This window comes from Eubalaena glacialis, chromosome 14 (assembly GCF_028564815.1).
Source record: "Eubalaena glacialis isolate mEubGla1 chromosome 14, mEubGla1.1.hap2.+ XY, whole genome shotgun sequence".
Taxonomy (NCBI): Eukaryota; Metazoa; Chordata; class Mammalia; order Artiodactyla; family Balaenidae; genus Eubalaena; species Eubalaena glacialis.
The window spans coordinates 6,199,553-6,223,713 of record NC_083729.1 but is presented as its reverse complement, the minus strand read 5'-3'; the positions used below and the strand labels follow the sequence as shown (position 1 = coordinate 6,223,713).

At 36.5% G+C, this 24,161-nt stretch overlaps 1 protein-coding gene across 7 annotated transcripts in view; it reads left to right on the top strand.

Annotated features, from left to right (window-relative positions):
• The window catches only part of KIDINS220 (kinase D interacting substrate 220), a 98,524-nt gene that overhangs the window by 23,424 nt on the left and 50,939 nt on the right, over positions 1–24,161 (top strand). For all 7 annotated transcript variants that reach the window (XM_061210495.1, XM_061210494.1, XM_061210490.1 and 4 more), the window contains exons 9-21: positions 1,533–1,631; positions 3,567–3,665; positions 4,956–5,054; positions 7,837–8,014; positions 11,047–11,211; positions 12,913–13,092; positions 13,881–14,046; positions 15,710–15,861; positions 16,024–16,313; positions 17,140–17,280; positions 18,003–18,246; positions 18,412–18,500; positions 19,982–20,126. In XM_061210495.1, coding sequence (XP_061066478.1) covers positions 1,533–1,631; positions 3,567–3,665; positions 4,956–5,054; positions 7,837–8,014; positions 11,047–11,211; positions 12,913–13,092; positions 13,881–14,046; positions 15,710–15,861; positions 16,024–16,313; positions 17,140–17,280; positions 18,003–18,246; positions 18,412–18,500; positions 19,982–20,126 — 2,047 coding nt within the window. The remainder of the gene's footprint in view (positions 1–1,532; positions 1,632–3,566; positions 3,666–4,955; positions 5,055–7,836; positions 8,015–11,046; positions 11,212–12,912; positions 13,093–13,880; positions 14,047–15,709; positions 15,862–16,023; positions 16,314–17,139; positions 17,281–18,002; positions 18,247–18,411; positions 18,501–19,981; positions 20,127–24,161) is intronic.

The window sequence follows — 24,161 nt, the reverse complement described above, 5'->3', positions numbered from 1 at the left end:
GTGAAGGGTGTTCTTTTAAATTTTTCAAAAATAATGCTGTTATTGAAAATGTGATCTTGAAACCATCCTAACTATAGGTGTTGTTCATGGCTGGTGTTATTCATTGTTCCAGGGCTTCAAGTCTCCCACCCTTACACCTAGAATTTTCAGATTGGTATCTCTTGCTCTCACCTCTTCTTGGAAGTCTACACTTGTCTGTCCGACTCCACTTGAACTGTCCACTTGAATGTCTAATGGGCTTCTTAACTTACAGCAAAACAGGTGTCTTGTTTGTTTCATCCCACACCTGCTTTTCCCTCAGTCTTCTCCCTCTCAGTAAGTGGTACCAGCATCTATCCTGTTGTTAAAGCACCAAATCCTACACATTAGTCCTGATTTCTCAAGACTACCCAGTCCAAAGTAGCTACCCGGTCACTTTCTATCACATCACTGTATTTTATTTGCATTACATTTATCTGATTTCTTATTTGTGTTTATTGTATGTTGTCTGTTAGTCTCCTCTAAGCTATAAATTCTCTCTGGGACCTTGTCTATCTTATTTCCTAGTGCCTAGAACAGTGCATGGCACATCGTAAGCAATGAAATATTTATGACCTTTTATTAATTTACTAGTCTGAACCTACATTAATGCTAATATTCTCAACTAAAATGTGTCTGCCATGGGTTTATTTACACTTTTAATGTAGTAGTTAAGGTACTACATCATGGTGCTAGACTTAATAATCCTCGAGGACCTGCATCTTGATATAGAGCCCACTGGGGCCCACTTAGGATTGAGACGAGCTGTAGCTCATGGGATCACCAACCCAAACTCATACAACTGATTTGTAATTTAGCAGTCAAAGAAAAGGCCATTTACAGTATTTGAACTAGAGGAAGATATAATTAATAATGATTATTGCTTGGTGGATATAATTTCAGGGCAGAGATGTCCTTATGAGGTCATGAACTTCATCTAAGCCTTGTACTGGGGAGTGAGTCAGTCTTGTGCACTGTTGGCCTGTAATGCCAAATTGATAGAATATAGATGCTCTTCTGGGAACCAACCTTCTCCCTTAATTAAATGTGGTTATAAACCCACAGATGGCTCTAGCTTTATAACTCCTTTCTTTTTAGAATCCATGGCTTTTGTCATATAGCATTATTCCAGGGGATTTGTATTATGTAATTTCCAAATGTTCATCTGGTTCATTGACAGCCACGGTGTCATTTTATTTAATTTACATTTGTAATGGGAGGTTACCTTCAAATAGAAGGGCTTATTGTTCTGGGTGACTTATCTTTCTAAACTTTTGTCCTGGAATTTCAGGTATGAATGTCCTCATTTTGAGGTATAAAGTCTTCTGTCCCTTATTCTGAAGGCTATTAATATCAGGTATTAATATTAGTTAACTTTCTGTTATTTAGAGATAATTTTTTCCAAGAAATTTTCAGAAAAAATCTGTTATATTAATACATGACTAATTTTAACTTCAAAACAGAGTTTTTTTGTTCTCATCTTCAATTCACCTTTTTTTCTTTTGTCTTTTTAGAGTGGAGATACTGTTTTAATTGGCGCTGTCAGAGGTGGTCATGTGGAAATTGTTCGAGCACTTCTCCAAAAATATGCTGATATAGACATTAGAGGACAGGTGTGTGTGATTACAGGGATGTTGTTATCTTAGTATAATTGTTTGTATATGTTGGCTGATCATAATGTCATTCTTCCAGTTTTCCTATGGAGACAAACGTATAAATCCTAATAACGTTTAATGGATGCCTGTATTATTACGTTTCACTGCCATTATTATGAAATTTCTGTATTGATGTCAAGTTAGATTTAGATAGAAGTAAAGCATAATGAAACTCATGTTTTTCAAATACACCTCCCTTACTAATGTCTAAATATATTCAATTCTGACATGAGTAGTTTATGATACTGAGACAGTTGGTGGCACTTTGAGTGCATGTGACTTATTTTTTTTAGTATGCTTCCTCTGTTTTGTCTTCTTCATCCATATATTGTTCTTCTGTTCCTGTTGTTTCATCTTTCTTCTCCTTTTCCCCCATTTGCTAGCCTTTCCCAGGACCACTTGGTAGTGCCTATGGATTTTGCTTAAGGCAGTCATAGCTCACAGAGCTGTAAAGGTTATTTATTTTAGGGAAAAGCTTCCCTAAAGTTGAGAATTTATCCAATATGTCAAGAGCTTTAGATTAAAAAAAATCTGTACTGAACAGCCTGTTTTGTGGTTGGAGAGTGTACATTTCTGCTCAGCATTTTCCTTGTATTTAGCTTGTATCCAAATCCACTTTTGAATCAAACTGATAAATATTATGCCAAATGCCATGAAGGTCTTAACATGGGTCCCTTGCCTGAAGAAACATGTGTTTTAGTTAGGAAGGTTTTAGTTTGTTTTGTTTATATTTATTCTTACGTTTTTGTGTAAACATAAAATGTGATGCCACTTTTGGTATAAGATAGTATATGATTGATTGTCTAGTTAAAGGTTCAAATGTAAGAGTCTTGAGGTGGGGAAAGCGGGCATTTAAGGAGAGCTTTTAAGGGAAGGTAGAATTTGAGCTAAGTTTAAAATTAAAAGGTGGGTTAGATAGGGAGAGAAAAGGAAGGCTCGGTAGTTCAGGCAAGGATAGTGGAATAATGGGATGAGAAAATTTAGGAAGAAGGGAAAGTGAAAGACTGTATTCCTTAGTTGGTGAATAAATCAGGTTGTCAGCGGGATGGCGGGGAGGGTGGGATGGGAGACAGAGAAATAGAAAGGGATGTAGTGCCAGAGAGGCCGGAAGCTAGGGTACAGTGTCGAGAAGGGAACTGCGTTGGGGAAATCTTGCTGTAGGAAAATTAATGTGGCAGCGGCAGAGAGTCATTCACTGTCTTTTGGGATAAAATCATATTTTCACTAAAAGTTGGTGACTGGATCACCTATTTAGACTTTTACCTATCTCCTTTGTGTCTGTCAATTTTGTTTTCCTATGTTTTAGTCAGTTTTTTTGTTCTCTACCTCTGCATTGAAAGTCCACATGGATCTGTTTTTGGTTTTTGAACTAGATAGGATTTTAAAGGATCTGATGAAGATCAGTATATAGGTGCAGTGTAGAGATTAAGAAAGCTAAACATGGTAAAAAAAACAATTCACCGTATGTTTGTATAGTACACTCTTATGCATTATCTTTTGAAAAGATTGGGCAGTTGAAAAGCCAAAAGCCAAAGGTCAGAATATTTATGTGACTTATCACAGGATACAGAGCTCAGGTACTGATGACTTCCAACACAGTGCAGGGTCCTGAAACCTGTTCTCTTTCCAAAAGCATAGTTTACCTTATCGACTATGTGGGGTTGCTGCTTTCTCAGTCAAGAAATATTAAGTTTTCTTAGGCTTCTTTCATAAAGGATTTCTCACAAGTAAATGCAAGATAGAATAAGGATTAATGTTATTTTCCACCATGCTGCTTCTTGGTAAGATATATTAATGCTTTAATAGAAATGTTAGTAATGTTTTATATTTACAAATAGAAGTTTTTAATATTATATCTTATATGAAGTGATTGTTGATTTTTTTATTATACAGGACAATAAAACTGCTTTGTATTGGGCTGTTGAGAAAGGAAATGCAACAATGGTGAGAGATATCTTACAGTGCAATCCTGACACTGAAATATGCACAAAGGTATCAACGACATTTCTGTTCTCTTAGCAATACCTAGTGCTGAATGTTAGTACTGCTTATTTTTTTCTATTTTTTACAGTTGTTTGATATTAGAATTATACTGATTTAACTGGAAATGTTCTGTATTAAATTGAGGAGTAAGTTTATATCCTTTCAGGAGTTGTGTATTCACAGCAAAATGCAGTGTGTAATTTATTTTAATTATTATTTAATTTATTTTAATCAGAAAGTACAGTATCAGCCCTTCATAAATTGTGGACAGATCATTTCCCCAGAATTATTTTATGCTCCTGTTGTTTGGAATGCAGAACACATTTCCTTTTAAAAGATCATTGTGTGTGGTTATTGGTTCCCCAAACCAACCACTTTTAGTCTATTTTACTCAAATCATGTGGAAAGTACAAAACTGTATAAGACTTTAGTGATTATATTTGGCTTTACATGTAATAGTTGTCCATGGGGAAAATATATTTGGAGTTCTGGATTGAAATGGCAGGAATGAATAAAGCAAACTTACGGAATCACCCGTAAGACAATCCTATTTCATCCGTTAGAGATTTGGAGCAGCATCTTCTAAACCAGTGATGGTAACCTCAGTGCCCTGGGGCAGAGCTTTTCCTGGGATACCTTCTGCTTTGCAGGTGGTGGCTGCTTGGAATCTTGTTTCTTTTTCTTTTAGACCTTTGTGTCAGCTACTGTGACCACACGTGGCTTCTGACCAGATTTTGCTTTTTCTTAATTCAGTGCTGAACTGTGGTCTCTTCTTATTTTTCTTAATTTGATTTTGAAAGCAATTGTAAACTCCTTTGAGGTTTCCCAAAGGCATACTGCTTGTATCAGATTGTTTCCCCCTTATACACAGGTCCTGAGGTGCACAGAGGCGCTGGTAAAAACATCTGACAAATCTAGACGCTGGCTTGCCTGGACATTGACAGGCTAGGCAGTGGGTTGCTTGGGTGAGGTGGTCAGAACGGGAAGCAGCCTCTGGCGGAGCTGCCCCAGATGTCAGTGGTGGGACCTGGGGAAGGACAGTTAGTGGTGAGGGGCAGAAGCGGCTGATAGGTAGTGGGGCACATCTCTTGCTCTGCTGAGTGATATAAAAGTATTTTGATACAAGTGATTGGTTGTGAAAGGAAAAGCACTTGTTAGTTTTTCCAACTATGTTTTCTTGAGAACATTTTCAATATAGACTGGTCAGATATTTGAACTCTTGACACGTGTGTTTATGTGACTTTAAAGATTTAGGAGTAAAGGTATTAATCTGGCAAACTTTCTTATCTGTGCCCACAGGATGGTGAAACACCTCTTATAAAGGCTACCAAGATGAGAAATATAGAAGTAGTAGAGCTGCTGCTGGATAAAGGAGCTAAAGTATCTGCCGTAGATAAGGTAAAAACATCTGTGTAGAGAGCAGGTTTTTTTTGAGGGCTATAGGTAGACTGTGTATCCGGTGGGTTTAATGGGGGTCTGATTTTATTTTGTGGAGGGAGAGATGACTTGCTGGGGCTATTTGTGTGAGATTTGGATGCTGTGAGATCTTCTTGGCTGTTCTGAGAGCATGCGGAGGAGTGGGTGGGCTAGTATGCAGCAAAGCAGCTGCTTCAGAGGTTCCCTCTATGGCTCAGATCAGTTATGGCGAGCTGCATTGACCACCATGCAAGGAGGATGTCATCAGGTGTGGAGCTTGTTCAGAGAAACAGGAGGAAAGAATCCAAAAGGGGCTAGAGAAGATAGACTCTCAAAGGAGACTGGCATTCATGTTCACCAGCAGGAGAGATGTTCTGCCATTTGTCCTTGCCTTAATCCTTTTAGAGGAATGTTCATATTTTCCATAATAAATTTAACTCTAAATTGCTTAATACTGCATATAGAATTGATTCCTGGTTTTAGTTTGTCTACGTTTTAAGCAGGATTCTTTCTCTACTTCAAATTGATTTCCTCACAGAAAAGAAGTGAATTGATTTATGTATGAACTAAGAAATATAAATTTTTCCCTCTGAGTATATAATATGATTTGGGCTCTCCTAATCCATAATAGATTGAAGTTTATCTTTTTATTATTCATGAGGCAATTAAACAAAAAACACAGAATTAATATATATTTGCCTTTTATTTTATCAAGAAACAACATTATTAAAAAAAGCACAAAAAAGCCTCCCACCTATTATTACCATATTAATGTATTTATATATGGTATATATATTAATGTATATCAATACCATATTAATATAAAAGAAAGAAAATATAAAGAAAAATTTTAATCTTAAAAGTTAGGGCATAAAGTCAAAGAGAAGTTGTTGAAATTGAATATACTTAACTTTCTAGAAAACTTCTGTATTGCCTGTTTTTCTCATTCTGCTGTTGACTACTTTCTGGCGCTGGTCCCCTAATTTGCAAAAGGGAACCACTGGACTATGTGCCCTTTAAGGTTCCAATGGCCTCGTTAATTCTGTAACATGCCATTTATAAATAACTGTTTTATACTCATTAAAATCCCTGCAGGACCCTGTCTCGGACCCTGTTGTGTGTGCTTTGTCTTGAGTCAGCACATACTTGCTGAGAAGCACATGTGATACCTGGAATGTTCTTGGAGTGAATGTGCATTCATTCACACATACTTACAAAGGATGGATAAGGTGCTGTCCTGCTTGAATTTGGAATACAAACTTGTAAAAGTCTTGAACCTGGCTCTTCATAAAGGATTACATAAAAAAAAATTTAAGAATAAAGGTTAATGTTATTTTTACCTGGCCCATCACCAATCTCTGTTTATCTTCAGCGTAGTGGCAGGGTGTGTTGATGTCTTCTCTGCATTTTCAGAAATTCTGTGTCTGGCTGAAATGCTACTGATGATATTTCTTCCTTCTCACATGTTTGGGGATAAGAAATGGAGTTCAGGTGGAGAAATAAGATGATGAAATTCAGTTTAGATGTGTTTAGTTTGAAGGCTAAGGCGTCCAGGAGGCTGTGACCGATAGGGCTTGAATTTGGGCAAGAAATCAAGGCTGGTGATAGGAATTTCACAGTTAGTTACCAAGAGATGAGAGCTGCATGGGAGTGACTAAGATCATCAGTTTGGAAGAAAGATGAAAGCTGAGGTCAAACTTTCCTTACAGCTTGTGTCACATTCTAGTTTGTTTTATGATTGTGCACGTTTATCCAATCTCCTCCTGTTACATTGTAACTTAGTTAAGGCCATGGACTGTTTTGTCTATCATCTCCATATCCCCCACAGTATCCAGCTCAGTGCCTTACTATATAGTGAGCTCAATACGTAGCTTTTGTGCCATATTTAGGATATAGGAAGGGAATCTAGAAAAGGAAGAAGTAGACCTGAGGCAGAAGAGGAGATTCAAAATCACTATAAGGTTGTGCTATAGAAGCCACAGGAAGTGAGTGGGTGAGAACTGAGAATTTCATTTGTTAACTTGTGGGTCATTGTCTTTAAGAGAGGTGTTTGTGAAGTAAAAAGTGGAGAACACCTTGCGGACTGAATTTGTTTTTTTTTTTTTACGTATTAGTTTTCCTTAGTGTTGGATGCGAATACTAATATGATGGAGATTCTAATAAGGGAAGAAGGCAGGTTGATGTTAGGGAGCTGTGAAAGCTGAGGAGAACGGAAGAAGTTGTAGTAGCCAGAGAAGGATGGATTCAACATAGAGGACTCCGAGGAAGAGAATGTAGGGAACTAACATAATGGTGACAAAGGACATGGGGAAGGACGAGGTCGCTCGTGCTAGTGGAATATCAGCATGGATTGGGAAGCTTTCTAGACAAATGGAGACCACGTTGTGAAATAGCATATAAATTAGTTGAGGAAGGTGGTTGACATCTGTGGACAGTAAGTATCTGGATGATAGATGGTTACTGACCTGTGATGGGGGTGGATCCAGGGCCTGGGAGGAGCCACAAGGAAAAAGCCTGTTGCTTGTCCTCTTTCGTTCTAGAAGGCTGTGGGAGAAGTCATACCTGAGAGAAGCTAGGGAAGGAACTAGAGAAAGGAATTGTGGGGAGGATACAGAGATAAAAATTCACATTATTTATACATTCTATATGAAAAATATGAAAAGTTTGGATTTTCTGTTATTTTAGAGAAACATGAAAATTGTTACTCTGTGTATACTATATGTAAGAAATGTGAAAGTTCAAGTTTCCTGCCACTATTTTACAGAAAGGAGACACTCCTTTGCATATTGCTATTCGTGGGAGGAGTCGGAAACTGGCAGAACTTCTTTTAAGAAATCCCAAAGATGGACGGTTACTTTACAGGCCCAACAAAGCAGGCGAGACTCCCTACAACATTGACTGTAGCCATCAGAAAAGTATTTTAACTCAAATATTTGGAGCCAGTAAGTATTGGGTTTTGTACCTGACTGGGCTTTTAAGAAATGAATGTCTATGAAAAAATTAAGAGACTTCCAGCAGTTTTGCATTTCTCACTTAACTGAAGATTATAAAAGTTAAGAAAGTTATTACTTTACTGTAGAAAAATAACTTTTCCCTGTCTAAAGCTGTTTTGCATTATATTGTAGCATTCAAATTAAGTACATTCAGAGTCAACAATCAGCTTTTAAGACTTCTAGAAATCTAGCCTACTTTTCTAAAACTCTCTTCCTCCTCTTATTCTCTCAGGTATACTTTGTGCTTTTATCAAAACGCACTCTGTTTTCAGAGTGTGGCTCTCTACCTTTGCTTGTGCTGTGTCCTCTCCATCCCCATGAATGTTCTTGTTAAAATCATCTCTCTCCAAGGCTGGAGTCAGTTGTCTTGTTCTCAGTGACGTTTTAACTGATCTGCCTAACCAGATACAATTTTTGCCTCATTTAAATACTTAAGCATTTGTGTTTATATTTCCTTTTTTAATACTTATTATATATGGCCTTTTATTTTGTTTCTTTTAAAATTTTCTCCCTTATTTCTTTTAGAATTTTCTCCCTTCCAGATTCCAAGTTATTCAGGGCAGGGATTCTTTCTTCTTATCTTGTCTCCTCCATAATATCTAGCACATAATGCCTTGAATGTTGTACTAAAATAGTTTTTGCTTGTAAAGGATGCACATGAGAATGTAATCATTCACATGTGGTCTTTTGAAATATGGAACAGTTTTCTACTAGAGTTAAAAAAGAGATATGTTAGTCCGAGAAACCAACAGGAGATAGTAGAATCCTGCCACTTTCCAGTTTAGCTGTTTACTTACATAAGCAAGTATGATTCTATTCAACATTATGAGTTGTATTTTAAAATATTTTTTTCTGATGATAATAATAATGCACACATTAAATTTTAAGGATTAAAACATGAATATAGTAGAAAGTGCAAATTTCCCATTGTCCTTTATCTCCTAATTTGTAATTGTTTGAATGACTTGCCAAGATTTTCTTTATATTTCTAAAAATGTTTTATACTATGTATATAGCCTTAAAAAACTTGAGATACCATAATATAAAAGTTTTAAATAATGAACTATACCATATTTTAATTGTTGCATAATCTTTCATTCTAAGTTCTAATAGTACATTCAGTTCTTTATTGATGAATATTTGGTTTGTTTTGCTGTTAAAAGCTAGTGCTGGGCTTCCCTGGTGGCGCAGTGGTTGAGAATCTGCCTGCCAATGCAGGGGACACGGATTCGAGCCCTGGTCTGGGAAGATCCCACATGCCGCGGAGCAGCTAGGCCCGTGAGCCGTAATTACTGAGCCTGCGCGTCTGGAGCCTGTGCTCCGCAACAAGAGAGACCGCGATAGTGAGAGGCCCGCACACCGCGATGAAGAGTGGCCCCCACTTGCCACCACTAGAGAAAGCCCTTGCACAGAAACGAAGACCCAACACAGCCATAAATAAATAAATAAATAAATAAATAAAAATTAAAAAAAAAAAAAAGCTAGTGCTGAAATGAACATCTTTTTTGTATGTATATCCGTTAACTCTTATTTTTAGGATTATTTTCTTGGAATAAACTCCCAGAAGTAGAATTGGCAAGTCAGTGGATGTTCAGTTTTGATAGACTTTCCAAAATGGTTGTAACAATTTCTCCTTCCTTAGACCATGTATGATAGTGCAGTTTCCTGCAACCTTGCTAAAACTGGATATTTCCGGCTTCCTTAAGCTTCCTAATCAGATCATTAAGAAAAAATTTCATTTTAATTTGCATTGTAAAATTATTAGTGAGATTGAGATCTTTTAATATGTTCATAGGCTATTTGCATTTTTGCTATTTTCCTCTTTGTATCCTTTGCTCTCTTTTTTCTTGAGTTTTTAAAATTATTTAAAAATTGATTTTTGTGTCTTTAAGGATATTGATCCTGGATCCAGCCTATATATTGTATCTCTCTCCCGTGCTTATTCTTTGTTTATGGTGATGGGGTTTTTTAATTCCCCATCCAAAAGTTATATAAATTTGTAGTTTACTTGTTGGTCTTTTCCTGCAGTTCTGGCTTTAGTATTATATTGAGAAAGAAAGGCCTTTTCCACACAAAGATTTTTATAGTTTTTTCTTTTATATTTTCTTCTAGTACTGTTATAGTTTTACTCTTTACATTTAATTTTTTAATGTTTCAGAAACTTATTTTTGTTAAAGTATGAGATGCAGAGTTTTAATTTTATTAAAAAAAATGGATGGCTTACTTCTCCCAACACCACTTACTAATTCATCCTTTCCCCACTGATTTGAAATGCCACATGTTAATATCCTGTGTGAGTTCTGTGATGTAATTATTGTAGCTTTAGGATAATGTATTTTGATTCTTCTCCAAAGACAGCTACTTTTTGGTAGTCTTTAAATTATTTTTCATAGCTATTTTTGCATGTTCTTCTTGCTTTTCAGTTTTTCAAAATACTCTCATGGAATATTATTATTGGAATTGCCTTAAAGTGGTAGATTAATTGGGGGGAGAATTGCTCTTTTTAAGTCATTGAACCTTTCTGCCTGGAACCATAGACTGTCTCTTTTTCTCTGGTTATCTATTATTATTTTCACTAACATAGCCTTTATATAGGTATTATACATATTAAAATGATTCCGAGGGACTAGTTACTGTTTTAATCATTTTATTGATTCTAAAATGTTCTTTACTCCACATTTTAGCATCCCTGAAGTTGGAATATGTCTTATAATTGATGGGTAAGAAAGTATCATGTCATAATTTGGCAGCACTTTTTCTTTCTTAGTTGTACATAGTAATGATGCATCTTATAATTAGTAGGTATCTTAAGTTCTATGAAATATGGTATTAACTTAAGCACCTCTGAACCTATTTTTACACAGGTCTAACCATTTAAAATAAGTGATTTTCCTCAATTAAGTAAACAATAAATGAAAATTGATGCTCCTTTTTAATAGTAATGTCTTTAATGCAAGGATATGGTGTGTTTATAATTACAGGACACTTGTCTCCTACGGAAACAGATGGTGACATGCTTGGTTATGATTTGTATAGCAGTGCCCTGGCAGATATTCTCAGTGAACCTACCATGCAGCCGCCCATTTGTGTGGGGCTGTATGCACAGTGGGGAAGTGGGAAATCCTTCTTGCTCAAGAAACTAGAAGGTATAGGGCATGTTTGTAAAAAGTCTGCATATATAACAAAGTTTTCTCTTGTGTATTTTTTTTTTTTAAGTAAAGAAGAATAGAGGTTTTTTTTTTTTAACATCTTTATTGGAATATAATTGCTTTACAATGGTGTGTTAGTTTCTGCTTTATAACAAAGTGAATCAGTTATACATATACATGTGTTCCCATATCTCTTCCCTCTTGCGTCTCCCTCCCTCCCACCCTCCCTATCCCACCCCTCTAGGTGGTCATAAAGCACCGAGCTGATCTCCCTGTGCTATGTGGCTGCTTCCCACTAGCTATCTATTTTACGTTTGGTAGTGTATATATGTCCATGCCACTCTCTCACTTTGTCAGAGCTTACCCTTCCCCCTCCCCATATCCTCAAGTCCATTCTCTAGTAGGTCTGTGTCTTTATTCCCGTCTTGCCCCTAGGTTCTTCATGACCTTTTTTTTTTTTCTTTCTTAGATTCCATATATATGTGTTAGCATACAGTATTTGTTTTTCTCTTTCTGACTTCACTCTGTATGACAGAGTCTAGGTCCATCCACCTCACTACAAATAACTCAATTTTGTTTCTTTTTATGGCTGAGTAATATTCCATTGTATATATATGCCACATCTTCTTTACCCATTCATCTGTTGATGGACACTTAGGTTGCTTCCATGTCCTGGCTATTGTAAATAGAGCTGCAATGAACATTTTGGTACATGACTCTTTTTGAATTATGGTTTTCTCAGGGTATATGCCCAGTAGTGGGATTGCTGGGTCGTATGGTAGAATAGAGTTTTATGTATGGGTATGTGGTTGATCCTCCACACCGTTATTTGAGTTCTCTTTCTAAAACAGAGATCCAGCTGTGTTATAGCATACTTAAAACCCCTTCGTAGCACATTCCCTGCGAATGCTGTTTATAACCGTCCTACCCAGGCCCTTCACAGACTGTCAGTTTGCGTGAGCACCCCTGCTGGGACTGCCCCCTGTGTGTGCTCAGGGCTGTACGCGTAGGGGCTCTCTGCGCCCACGCGAGCCCACTAGACCCTTCCTGAGTGGCCTCCTCTACTAGGAGCTTCCTGGACAGGTCCCCCACCTCCCCGCTAAGCCCCACTCCTTTTGTTTGGCAAAATCTCACTCGTTCTTCAAGGACAGGTGTCAGTATTGCCTGTAAAATTCTTGCTAAGTTTTGTAGTAATGCCTTGTTAAGGGCTCATCTGGACTGAGCACACACCTTTAAGAGCAGTGATCCTCAAATGTAATTGGAGGGAGGAGGGGTGAGGAGGAGCAGAGAGGAATGGTGGTGCTAGCTAGGTATAATAGTTTGAAGACACATAACAGAGTAATAGTTTTTAGTTTTATATCTGGAAACAGTACCTTGTTGATTGTATAATACAAAGCACAAGAATAAATATCAACAAAATCTTGACAGATGGGAATATATGAAAGAGGATTTTGTGCATTTTCAGTAGGAAGCAAGAGAGTGGGTAGGACAAGGGTCAAGGGTAGAGGTACCTCTAGGGAATGAGATTCTTATCAGAAGAGAACATTGGTTAAAATGGTTAAGTAGCAGCATTCTATCTAGGGACTTGGTAAGTGCTCAGTAAATGTTTATATTGAAAATGTGAAATTTTCAAAATGTTTGAAGTTGTATTTCTTAAATAAAACAGAAATAATGTTTTCATATTAATTTCTCTTTCAGATGAAATGAAAACCTTTGCAGGACAACAGATTGAACCTCTTTTTCAGTTTTCATGGCTTATAGTATTTCTGACCCTGCTCCTTTGTGGAGGGCTTGGTTTATTGTTTGCTTTTACGATTGACCCAAATCTTGGAATAGCAGTGTCATTGAGCTTCTTGGCTCTCTTATATATATTTTTTAGTAAGTTCTTGCCTTTTGTCTTTTTCAAAAATGTAGAGAATGTCAAAACTCATTGTTTTACTTAAAATTGTATCTATATCTTTCTCCTAAAGTCTGTAAGAGGTTTTCATAATTAGGTGAGAAAATTGATTTTTTGCTATTTTGTAAGTTGGCCTAGAGGAACATTGTCCCCAGCCTGGCTGGTACAGCTTTAAAAACTAGTGCAGTACTTGTTAATATTGAAGCAGAACTTTTATTTATTATACTTTCCCTTTTATATGTTAATTAATGATTTATATTTAAATCTTTTTCTGAAAATAAGTTTTTATAGCTGTCATGGCGTGCTCTTGATCATTTTGACCATGACTGTAATTTTTATTTTATCTAAAAGCAAAGTAATAAATATATATAATCCCTGTTCTCAGGAGTGTCTTCAGTTGCAAGAAAGGAAATAGATTTACCTTTGGAGGAACTACTGGTAACTTCAGCAGTTGCAAGTAGTGATAAAACCAGTCTTTTACGTTTGAATCTGAACTAAGGGTTATGTTTCTGTTTAAGGCATTATCTTTATGATTGTGTTTCTTATGTCATATTTTAGTCAGCTTACTTTCCATTTTTCACATACCTGATGTATGTTGGGGGAGGTTAATTAATTGAGGAATTCTTTGAGGAGTAGTTAGGAAATGGAATGGGACCATGAAAATTATGTAAGTCTACCTGTTACTACTTGATACTTGACTGTTTGGAGAAAAGAGGCTGCTTGACTAATGATTGTTCTGGATAATTTTGTTTTAAACCGTGAATTTCAGTTGTTGTTTACTTTGGTGGACGAAGGGAAGGAGAGAATTGGAATTGGGCCTGGGTCCTCAGTACTAGATTGGCAAGACATATTGGGTATTTGGAGCTCCTCCTCAAATTGATGTTTGTGAATCCGCCTGAATTGCCAGAGCAAACCACTAAAGCTTTACCTGTGAGGTGAGTTGGTCCCTTTGACAGAAGTAACTTTTAATAAGATGAAGCAAGTAAAAGTTTATAACGCATCATTTCTCAGTGTATATTCCAAAAAAACATTGGTCCCTTAAACTTTTTAATGTGAGAAATGAAGCAAACAAATACTCCCTGGTCAAATCTGTGTGGGAAACACTTCATATTATAGCTCCCTCTTGTACATTAAAGGATCAGAGACACCTTTTCATAAAGAAATCAATTTAACTTTGATTTAGCATATTTTATTTGAGCATAAACCCATGTTCCCCCCCTTATGACACCTGTTATCAACCTTTGGACAAATTTGAAAAGAGTGCTGGTCTATTTGAAAAGAGTGAAAGGAGCCCTGGCATCTCTTTACATCAGGGTGTAACTTCGGCAACTCAGCTTGTGCTCCGAGCTGCTCTTTCCTCACCTGTGGAAATATATATACCCGCTCCTCTAAAATTATTATTAATATCAAATAGGAAATGTATGAGAAAACAGTTCAGAAAAGATGAGAAACATGTAAGTCAAAGAGTAAAGGAAAGCTAGAGGGCTCCAGAGGAAAGTAAAATGAAAAAAAAAAAAGTTTAGAACACTGAAAGCAAAAGGAATTCAATAGAAATTAGTAAAATAATTAGTAATAATTAGTTAAATATGCACTAAAAGATTAAGAATTTAAAAATTATTATAAGATAAAATATGTTTAAGTTAAGCTGAAAGTAAATAGGCCAAACCAGATAAGACATCAAAAGTATAATATAAGAGAGGAAGATAAAAATAAAAGCTTACAAGTAATTGGCACATAGGAGTAAGTATTAAGAAAAGGATTTAAAATGAGAAGTTAAAATGAAAAGCATAAAAAGAAAACATGCAGAGTGTTATAAAAGAATTGGAGAAGATATTTTTACATAAAATAAAAACACTTTAATGAGATGGTATTATTTTTAAAAATTAGAACAATTAAACTAGCATGCATATACATAGTACAATGTGATCCTAGATTGTATTTTGAAAGCAATGCCTATCTACAGGATTGAGATGAGAGTTTAGTTTAGGGGTAGAAGGGAAGAAAGGAACTAATGCAGAAATAATATCCATTCAGAGACTCAAAATACAAATAATTCAGTTATTTTGTAGAACAACTGTGAAATGAATATAGCTTCTTTCTAAATCCCTGGTAGATGTTTAAGCTATAAATAAAACATTCTAAAGCTTGAGTTTTTAAATGGCATTCAATTCTTAATTACTGTAATATTTTCTCAAGGTTTTAATCTCTTCGGTTGGTGCTTAGAAAACTTTATGCAGCATTTTTTGGCTGATATGGGGTGTCACCTTTTAATCATTTTAATCGTTGTATCATGAGATCTGTTGAGATGTCTGATTCCTTGGCTAAGCTGTCATAATCTTTTTCCCTTTCTGCCTTTAGTCAGAATTACTTCATATAAGTCTACCACATTTAACTTTTGTTATTGCCTTTTCCTGAGAAAGGTATATAAGATGTTAGAAATGGAAGATACCTAATTACAAGTTGTTTTCCCTCCTTAGAATTTTAAAAACAACATTTTGAAAGAGACATGAAGAAATACAGGCTAAATGATAGAGATAACATATGTTGAAATCGTTTCTTTAGATAGCTGAGTAACATTTTCTTTCCCCTTTCCCCAAGGTTTTTGTTTACAGATTATAATAGGTTGTCCAGTGTAGGTGGAGAAACATCAATGGCTGAAATGATTGCCACCCTCTCGGATGCTTGTGAAAGAGAGTTTGGCTTTTTGGCAACCAGGCTTTTCCGAGTATTCAAGACTGAAGATACGCAGGGTAGGACCTCCTTCTCTTCTTTGTGTGTATGTAGGGCTTGAGGATGTGATGGATGAAATGCATGAAAGCATGAATTGAACATCAGATTCGTCATATGCTGTCACCGTAATGATTGAGATTTTCTGGATGCTTGACATGTTAAAACCATTTGTTGTATTACAGGTAAAAATAAATGGAAAAAAACGTGTTGTCTCCCATCTTTTGTCATCTTCCTTTTTATCTTTGGCTGCATTATTGCTGGAATTACTCTTCTGACTATATTCAGAGTTGACCCAAAGCATCTGACAGTGAATGCCGTCCTCATATCAATTGCGTCAATAGTGGGATTGGCCTTTGTGCTGAATTGTCGTACATGGTGGCAGGTGCTGGACTCTCTCCTGAATTCTCAAAGGAAACGCCTCCATAATGCTGCCTCTAAACTGCACAAATTGAAAAGTGAAGGATTCATGAAAGTAAGCACTCACTGCTTTCTTAGAAAATAATCCTGGGAGTTTCCTGGTGATCCAGTGGTTAGGACTGCGTGCTTTCACTGCCGAGGGCCGGAGTTCAATCCCTGGTCGGGGGGAACTAAGATCCCACAAGCCATGCAGAAAATAATCCTAATGTGAATATGCTCCCCACGACCATGGGGCTTTAGGGAGTGTATTCTCTAAGTGTTAAAGTGTTGCATTTGTTTTTAGTTTTACTCTAGATTTTTCCTATGAAAATACATATCTGAAGTGGGAAAAGTTACAAAAAGAACATATTTTTATAAAACAGACTTTTATAAGATACTCAAAAAGTTGCAGATTATTCCACAGTTGGTAATTACTACCTAATAATACAGGTTGCTCTAGAGCCTGGTAGAGTAAGCAGATTGAACCACCAAAACATATAAGATAGGAACATACTTTTAGAACAAAAAAGGGCTTTATACAATTATCTGCAGCCCCTTACTTTGATCAAGGTCACATGCCATCAGGGAGTCAAATGTAGTGTGGTATTTAGATCATTTGGATTTGCATTCAAATATGTCTTCTGACATTCAGAGCATGTGATCTCAGCAAGTAAGTCACTCAGCCAAGTTTGTCCTTTTAAAATGGATATGACAGTGTCTACCTTATTGTAATAAATGCTCTAATTTAGGTGAAACACTCGCTACAGTTTTAAGTGGAACCACAACTGGCAGTGAGGACTTCGGATTTCTTTTCTTCCTTTAGCTGACTTTCTGTCAGGCTTTTTAAGAAATGTGCTTAACTTTCTCAGATTTCAGTGCTTTGTATCCTTTCTTTTGCACAGGTTCTTAAGTGTGAAGTGGAATTGATGGCCAGGATGGCAAAAACCATTGACAGCTTCACTCAGAATCAGACAAGGCTGGTGGTTATCATCGATGGGTTAGATGCCTGTGAGCAGGACAAAGTACTCCAGATGCTGGACACCGTATGTCTTAACCAACTTGAAACTTGTCATTGTCACATATGTGGCAGCTGAGAGGAATCGCTTCATGAATATCTCAAGTGGAGTTTGAATAATACTTCTTTTGTAAAAACAACCATATTTTATGCAGAAACATAGCAAGAGTAGAAGTTTCATCACAAGCAGATTTAAACAATTCTAGCTTAACGGCAGTGTGAGGAAAAAAGTGAATAGAGGGTCTCTAAAGTCCATAGTGTGACTCCAGCTTTTCTTTGCAGATAGTTATGGTTAGAATGGAGATAAGGGTAGGGAAACCAAAGAATTTGTAGAGTTCTGTTAAAGTAGGGCACGTCAGTGGCTCTCTGTAAGGTACGTTATAAGCAGCAGTGTGTAACTGTGGTCGGAGACCAATGTGTTTAGTACGTCATATATGTTCATGAATATTTCTCATGTGTATTGATCTTACCTCTTATGTAGACCATAAGTGTCTCGAAATACGACAGGATTAATTGTTTTCTCTGGAGATTTTATCACTGTCAAATGTTGAAAAATTGTCAGATGGTGACAAACCAGATTGAGACTTTGGTAAAATTTGTTTTCATATAGAATAATACTTGAATGAAAGGGAAACGTTATTTTAAAAATATAGTCACCAAAGGACAACACAGATTTTGAAAAGGTGTTTTATTACTTTGGATAATTTAAAATGTTTATCTTATCATAACTATACATTTCTTCTACCACAGGTCCGAGTTCTGTTTTCAAAAGGCCCATTCATTGCTATTTTTGCAAGTGATCCACATATTATTATAAAGGCAATTAACCAGAACCTCAACAGCGTGCTGCGTGACTCAAACATCAATGGACATGACTACATGCGCAACATAGTTCATCTGCCTGTTTTCCTCAATAGTCGTGGGCTGAGCAGTGCAAGAAAATTTCTTGTAGCTTCAACAACTAATGGAGATATTCCATGCTCAGATAATACAGGTAAAGATCAAGTTCCTCAGGTACTTTGGGTTTGACGTAGTTCTATAGTTTTTTATGGTGCATCTCCTTTTACCTTGAAAAATATTGTTCATATTTCATTCCTCTTTAAATATCACATACAACAGAGTTTTAATACAATGGTGCTTTCTTGATAAATTCTTTAAGGGATGCAGGAAGATGCTGACAGGAGAGTTTCACAAAACAGCCTTGGAGAGATGACAAAACTTGGTAGTAAGACGGCCCTTAATAGACGGGTAAGTTACCTTATGTTTTGAACCATTTGTTTGTATTGCTATTATTTAAATAAAACCAAGGTGATGCCACGTAATATTTTATAAATACTGCGTTGAGCTCATCAAGTAAATTTTATCATTGGATTTCCTTTCAGCTTCAGGTGGTTTTTCAAGGAACGTCTGAACCTAGAGCCATAATAACTGTAAATTATATAGGAGTGCCTGTCCTCTCCCAGCCTGCTCTCAGCCCAGGTGCCACTCCAGACTCCAGACCAATTGAATCAGAACCTCTGAGAGTGAGATTTTAAAGCTCCCCAGATGATTTCATCGAGGGTTAGAGAACCACTGGGTTCATTCCAGGTCAAGTTGTGTTCATTCCAGGGACCCATGTCACCATAGCTGTAAGGGAGAGAGAGGCTCGTAGTGTGAGAACAATTCCTTGCTTTGTTTTCCTGTTGGCCTTCCTCCTTCCCTGATGTTTGTGAGATGTGTACTCTTTTTTTTTCTCCCCACATAGTGATTTTGTGCCTTTCCCAGTCCCTTGGTTTTCTTCTGGAACACCGTAGTTCCCCTGTCCTACCCTATCTTTAGGAGCCTTCTTTTGTAAAGAATAAGGGAGTATTACAAGGCAGGAAGATGTCCACTTGCAGGTAAGTTATGGAGGTAGTGCTGCTTAAGGATGGCTAGGTTGGGCTAGCATTGGCGCCGTTTATTTTCCCCCTAGTTTGCTAACATTAAATTGGGACATTTTACATTTTAAAAAATGTGTCTTCAGTGATATTTTGACTTTATGCCTCTACCATGTACAAGGATGGATGTGAAAATAATATTATGAATGACAGTTGACAGCTCTAAATTGAGAGCAGGGTGTGATTTACAGTTTTGAATTTCTCTCCTGGGAGTCTGGACTCTTGGGCTCCCTGTAATTGTATCCACATTCCCCTGTCTCATGACCTTAGATGAGAACGCACCTTTGTTGTGCCTGTTCCTCCTCTGATTAGATGGGATTCCCTGCCCCACCCCAGCCAGGAGAGAGCCTTTAATTCTTATGCAGATGTGAGGATAGTTAGAGCAGCTGTGTCACACGTTTAAAAATAACCTAAAAATCAAAATGCTGAATCCTTAAATCTAGACGAGGGGTTATTTGCTTTATTATTTCAGGGTTCCTATAAATACTGAGCTCCCATAAGAGTTTGAGTTGAATTTTCTGTACACAATTCTGCTTATTTATGATCTTCAAGGCATCGAGCTTTCTCTGTACAGCTATAAATCAAAATACATCTGAAGCTAAACCATAGCATTTGATGCAGTTGCTGCTAATATTACTTTATAACTGTTCTGTAAATATTCTGCCTCAGGAAGTAATAATAATACTTTTTATTACTATATAGTCTTCCTCTTTGACTAAAATTTTGGATTGTTTTTGTTGTTGACATAAACATATATTAACTTCTCAAAAAGCCTTAAGTTCTCAGGCTCGAAGTATGGGTTCACTGTTTCAGGATACTTACCGAAGACGGCAGATGCAGCGCACGATTACTCGGCAGATGTCCTTTGATCTTACAAAACTGCTGGTTACAGAGGACTGGTTCAGTGACATAAGTCCTCAGACCATGAGAAGATTACTTAATATTGTTTCTGTGACAGGTGAATTTTGTTTTCTTACTGTTGTATGGTAGATAATAAGTTTTAACATTAACAAAGCAATTCAATTTCAGAAACAAAAGGATGTACTGGGTTTATATGTTCACACTGCTGAATACCAGTTTTATTTGCATTAAGTGTGTCTGATAAAACCAATATTAGCTTTGACAATGAAAATCAACTACCGGTTGTCTACTGTTATTTTAAAACTCGGGGCTTCCCTGGTGGCACAGTGGTTGAGAGTCTGCCTGCCAATGCAGGGGACAAGGGGTTCGAGCCCTGGTCTGGGAGGATCCCACATGCCGCGGAGCAACTAGGCCCGTGAGCCACAACTACTGAGCCTGCGCATCTGGAGCCTGTGCTCCGCAATGAGAGGCCACGATAGTGAGAGGCCCGCGCACCGCAATGAAGAGTGGCCCCCGCTTGCCGCAACTAGAGAAAGCCCTAGCACAGAAACGAAGACCCAACATAGCAATCAATCAATCAATAAATAAATCTTTAAAAAAAAAACAAAAAAACAAAAAAACTCGATGATTTAAAAATTTTTAAATTTCATCTCAGCTTTAATTTTTCTCTTTGTATAAACATAATTTTATGCTCATTTGTATAACTGAGTATAATTAATTTATAATTTAAAATGTTGAAATTCAGATTTTACATGCTGCTCTTTCTGTTTTCAAATGATATATATTTTTTCTTTTTTTATTGTGTTAAATGAAATACACATAAAAATTTATCATCTTAATCATTTTTAAGGGTACAGTTCACATAGCTATGTAGCCGTCACTACCATCCATCTCCATAACTCTTCATCTTGTAAAACTGAAACTCTGTACTCATCCTCCCGCTCCTCTCCCCCCAGCCCCTGGCAACCACCATTACACTTTGTCTCTATGATTTTGGCTACTCTAAATACCTCATATAGTTGGAATCATACAATATTTGTCTTTCTGTGACTGGGTTATTTCATTTAGCATAATTTTATCAAGGTTCACCCATGTTGTAGCATATTTCAGAACTTTCTTCCTTTTTAAGGCTAATATTCTACTGTATGTATATACCAAGTTTTGCTTATCCATTGCTAACATTATGGACATGTGGGTTGGACATGTGGGTTGCTTCCATGTTTTTAGCTGTTGTGAATAATGCTGCTATAACACGGGTGTTCAAATATGTTTTGGAGACAGTGCTTTCAATTCTTTTTTGGTATATACCCAGAAGTGGAATTGCTGGGTCACATGGTATTTCTATTTTAAATTTTTGGTGGAACCTCCGTACTTTTTTCCATAGTAAAAAAAAAAAGAAGTTTTTCCCACCAACAGTAAACAAGCAATTTTTCTACCTCCTCACCAACCTTGTTGTTTTCTGGTTTTTTGATAGTAGCTATCCCAGTGGGTGTGAGGTGGTATCCCATTGTAGTTTTGACTTGCATTTCCCTAATGATTAGTGATGTTGAGCATCTTTTCATGTGCTTATTGGCCGTTAATATATCTTCTTTGGAGAAATGTCTGTTCAAGTCCTTTGCCAATTTTTGAGTCGGACTTTTTTTGCTGTTGTTGTTGAGTTTTAGGAGTTCTCTGTATATTCTGGATATTAATTCCTTTTCAGATATATGATTTTCAAATATTTTCTCCCATTCTGTGGGTTGCCTTTTTATTCTACAGATAGTGTCTTTTGATATACAAAATTTTAAATTTTTTATTAATTTCAGTTTGTCTATTTTTTTCTTCTGTTACCTGTGCTTTTGGTGTCATGTCAAGAAATCATTGCCAAATCCAATATCATGAAGTTTTTATCCTATGTTTTCTAATGCTTTAAGTCTTAAATTTAGGTCCTTGAACCATTTTGAGTTAATTTTTGTATATGGTGTTAGGTAAGTTCAACTTCATTATTTTGCATATGGATATCCAGTTTTCCAAGCATCATTTATTGAAAAGACTGTCCTTTCCCCATTGAATGGTCTTGGCACCCTTGTCAAAAATCATCTGACCATATATGTGAGGATTTATTTCTGGGTTCACTATTCTGTTCTGTTGGTCTGTGTGTCTGCATTTTGCCAATATCACACTGTTTTGATTACTGTAACTTTGTAGTAAGTTTTGAAATCAGGAAGTGTGATTCCTCCAGTTTTGTTCTTCTTTTTCAGGGATGTTTTAGTTATTCAGGGTCCCTTGAGATTCCATGTGAACTTTAGGATGGGTTTTTCTATTTCTGCAGAAAATATCATTGGGATTTTGACAGGGTTACATTGAATCTGTAGATTGCTTTGGCTAATATTGACATTTTAACAATATTAAGTCTTCCAATCCATGAACATAAGATGTCTTAATTAGCTTATATTTTAAAATGTTGAAATTCAGATTTTCTATACTTATATTTTAGTTTTCAAGTGATATTTTAAATAAAAATATTGACAAGAAAATTAAGGATTATTGCCTTGTGACTGAATTCCTTGCATGGAATTCTGCTCTCCACCATGTTAATGCTTACTTATAAATATAAATATTTGTAAAATATGTATTTCTTTCTTTGCATGATATTGAATGGTACTTTGTAATATTGACCAGTGTTAACTCTCTTATGATAGTTACACTGAAATTTGTTTTTATACTAATGTTGGGTGCATGCTATGGAACTATATTGCAACTGAGGTGGTATCAAGTATATTCATAATTTTTTGATAACTAAATTCCTTTAAGTGAGGTCACAGACCTCATTATACTTGATTATGTTCTACAATGGAAATGTTTTAGTATATTATCAGTAATACTTATGTAGTCATTTAACAAATATATAGTGAGTGTCTAGATATGCTAGGTATTGGTCTAAGCATTGTGGAGATAAGCAGTGAACAAGATAAAATTCTTACCCTTTGGGGGAAAACAGATGTAAAGTCATGTAATGATAAATGCCATAAAACCTCATCTTCCCTTACCATTTAACATTGGAATGCCCTTGGCTCAGTCCTTGGTTCTTCTCTTTCTGTCTAAACCAGATGTACCATCTTTATGCTGAAGACTCTCAAATACATATCTTCAGCCCTGTTGCTCTCCAGTTGCCTAATTGATATCTGATGATGTCTGATATACGTCTTACGCTTAACATGTCCAAAAATGAACTTTAGATCCTATGACACAAACTTAATCCACCCATAGTTTACCTTCTGAGTTAGTGCCACTCTTACTCCATTTCCTTGGAAAAAGAGGTCTTGATATCTTTCTTTCATATACCTTCTCCAGTCTGCATTAAATTCTTTTGCTCTGTCTTCAGACTATATCCAGAATCTGACCACTTCTTCCCATTTCTAGCATACTACCCTTATTCAACGCACCATTATGTCTCATCTGTATTAGTTATAGCAATAGCCTTCTTTTTTTTTTTTAAACATCTTTATTGAAGTATAATTGCTTTACAATGGTGTGTTAGTTTCTGCTTTATAACAAAGTGAATCAGTTATACATATACATATGTTCCCATATCTCTTCCCTCTTGCATCTCCCTCCCTCCCACCCTCCCCATCCCACCCCTCTAGGTGGTCATAAAGCACCGAGCTGATCTCCCTGTGCTATGCGGCTGCTTCCCACTAGCTATCTATTGTACATTTGCTAGTGTATATATGTCCATGACACTCTCTCACCCTGTCACATCTCACCCTTCCCCCTCCCCGTATCCTCAAGTCCATTCTCTAGTAGGTCTGTGTCTTTATTCCCGTCTTGCCACTAGGTTCTTCATGGCCTTTTTTTATTTTTTCCTTAGATTCCATATATATGTGTTAGCATACTGTATTTGTTTTCCTCTTTCTGACTTACTTCACTCTGTATGACAGACTCTAACTCCATCCACCTCATTACAAATATACAATGGAATATTACTCAGCCATAAAAAGAAATGAAATGGAGCAATAGCCTTCTGACAGGTCTCCCTGCTCCTATCTTTTCTCTACAGTCTATTCTCCATGTGGCAGCCACAGAGATCCTTTAAAAATAGAAGCCAGTCATGCTGTGCTTCTGCTAAAAGCTCTATTATGTGCCCCTATTT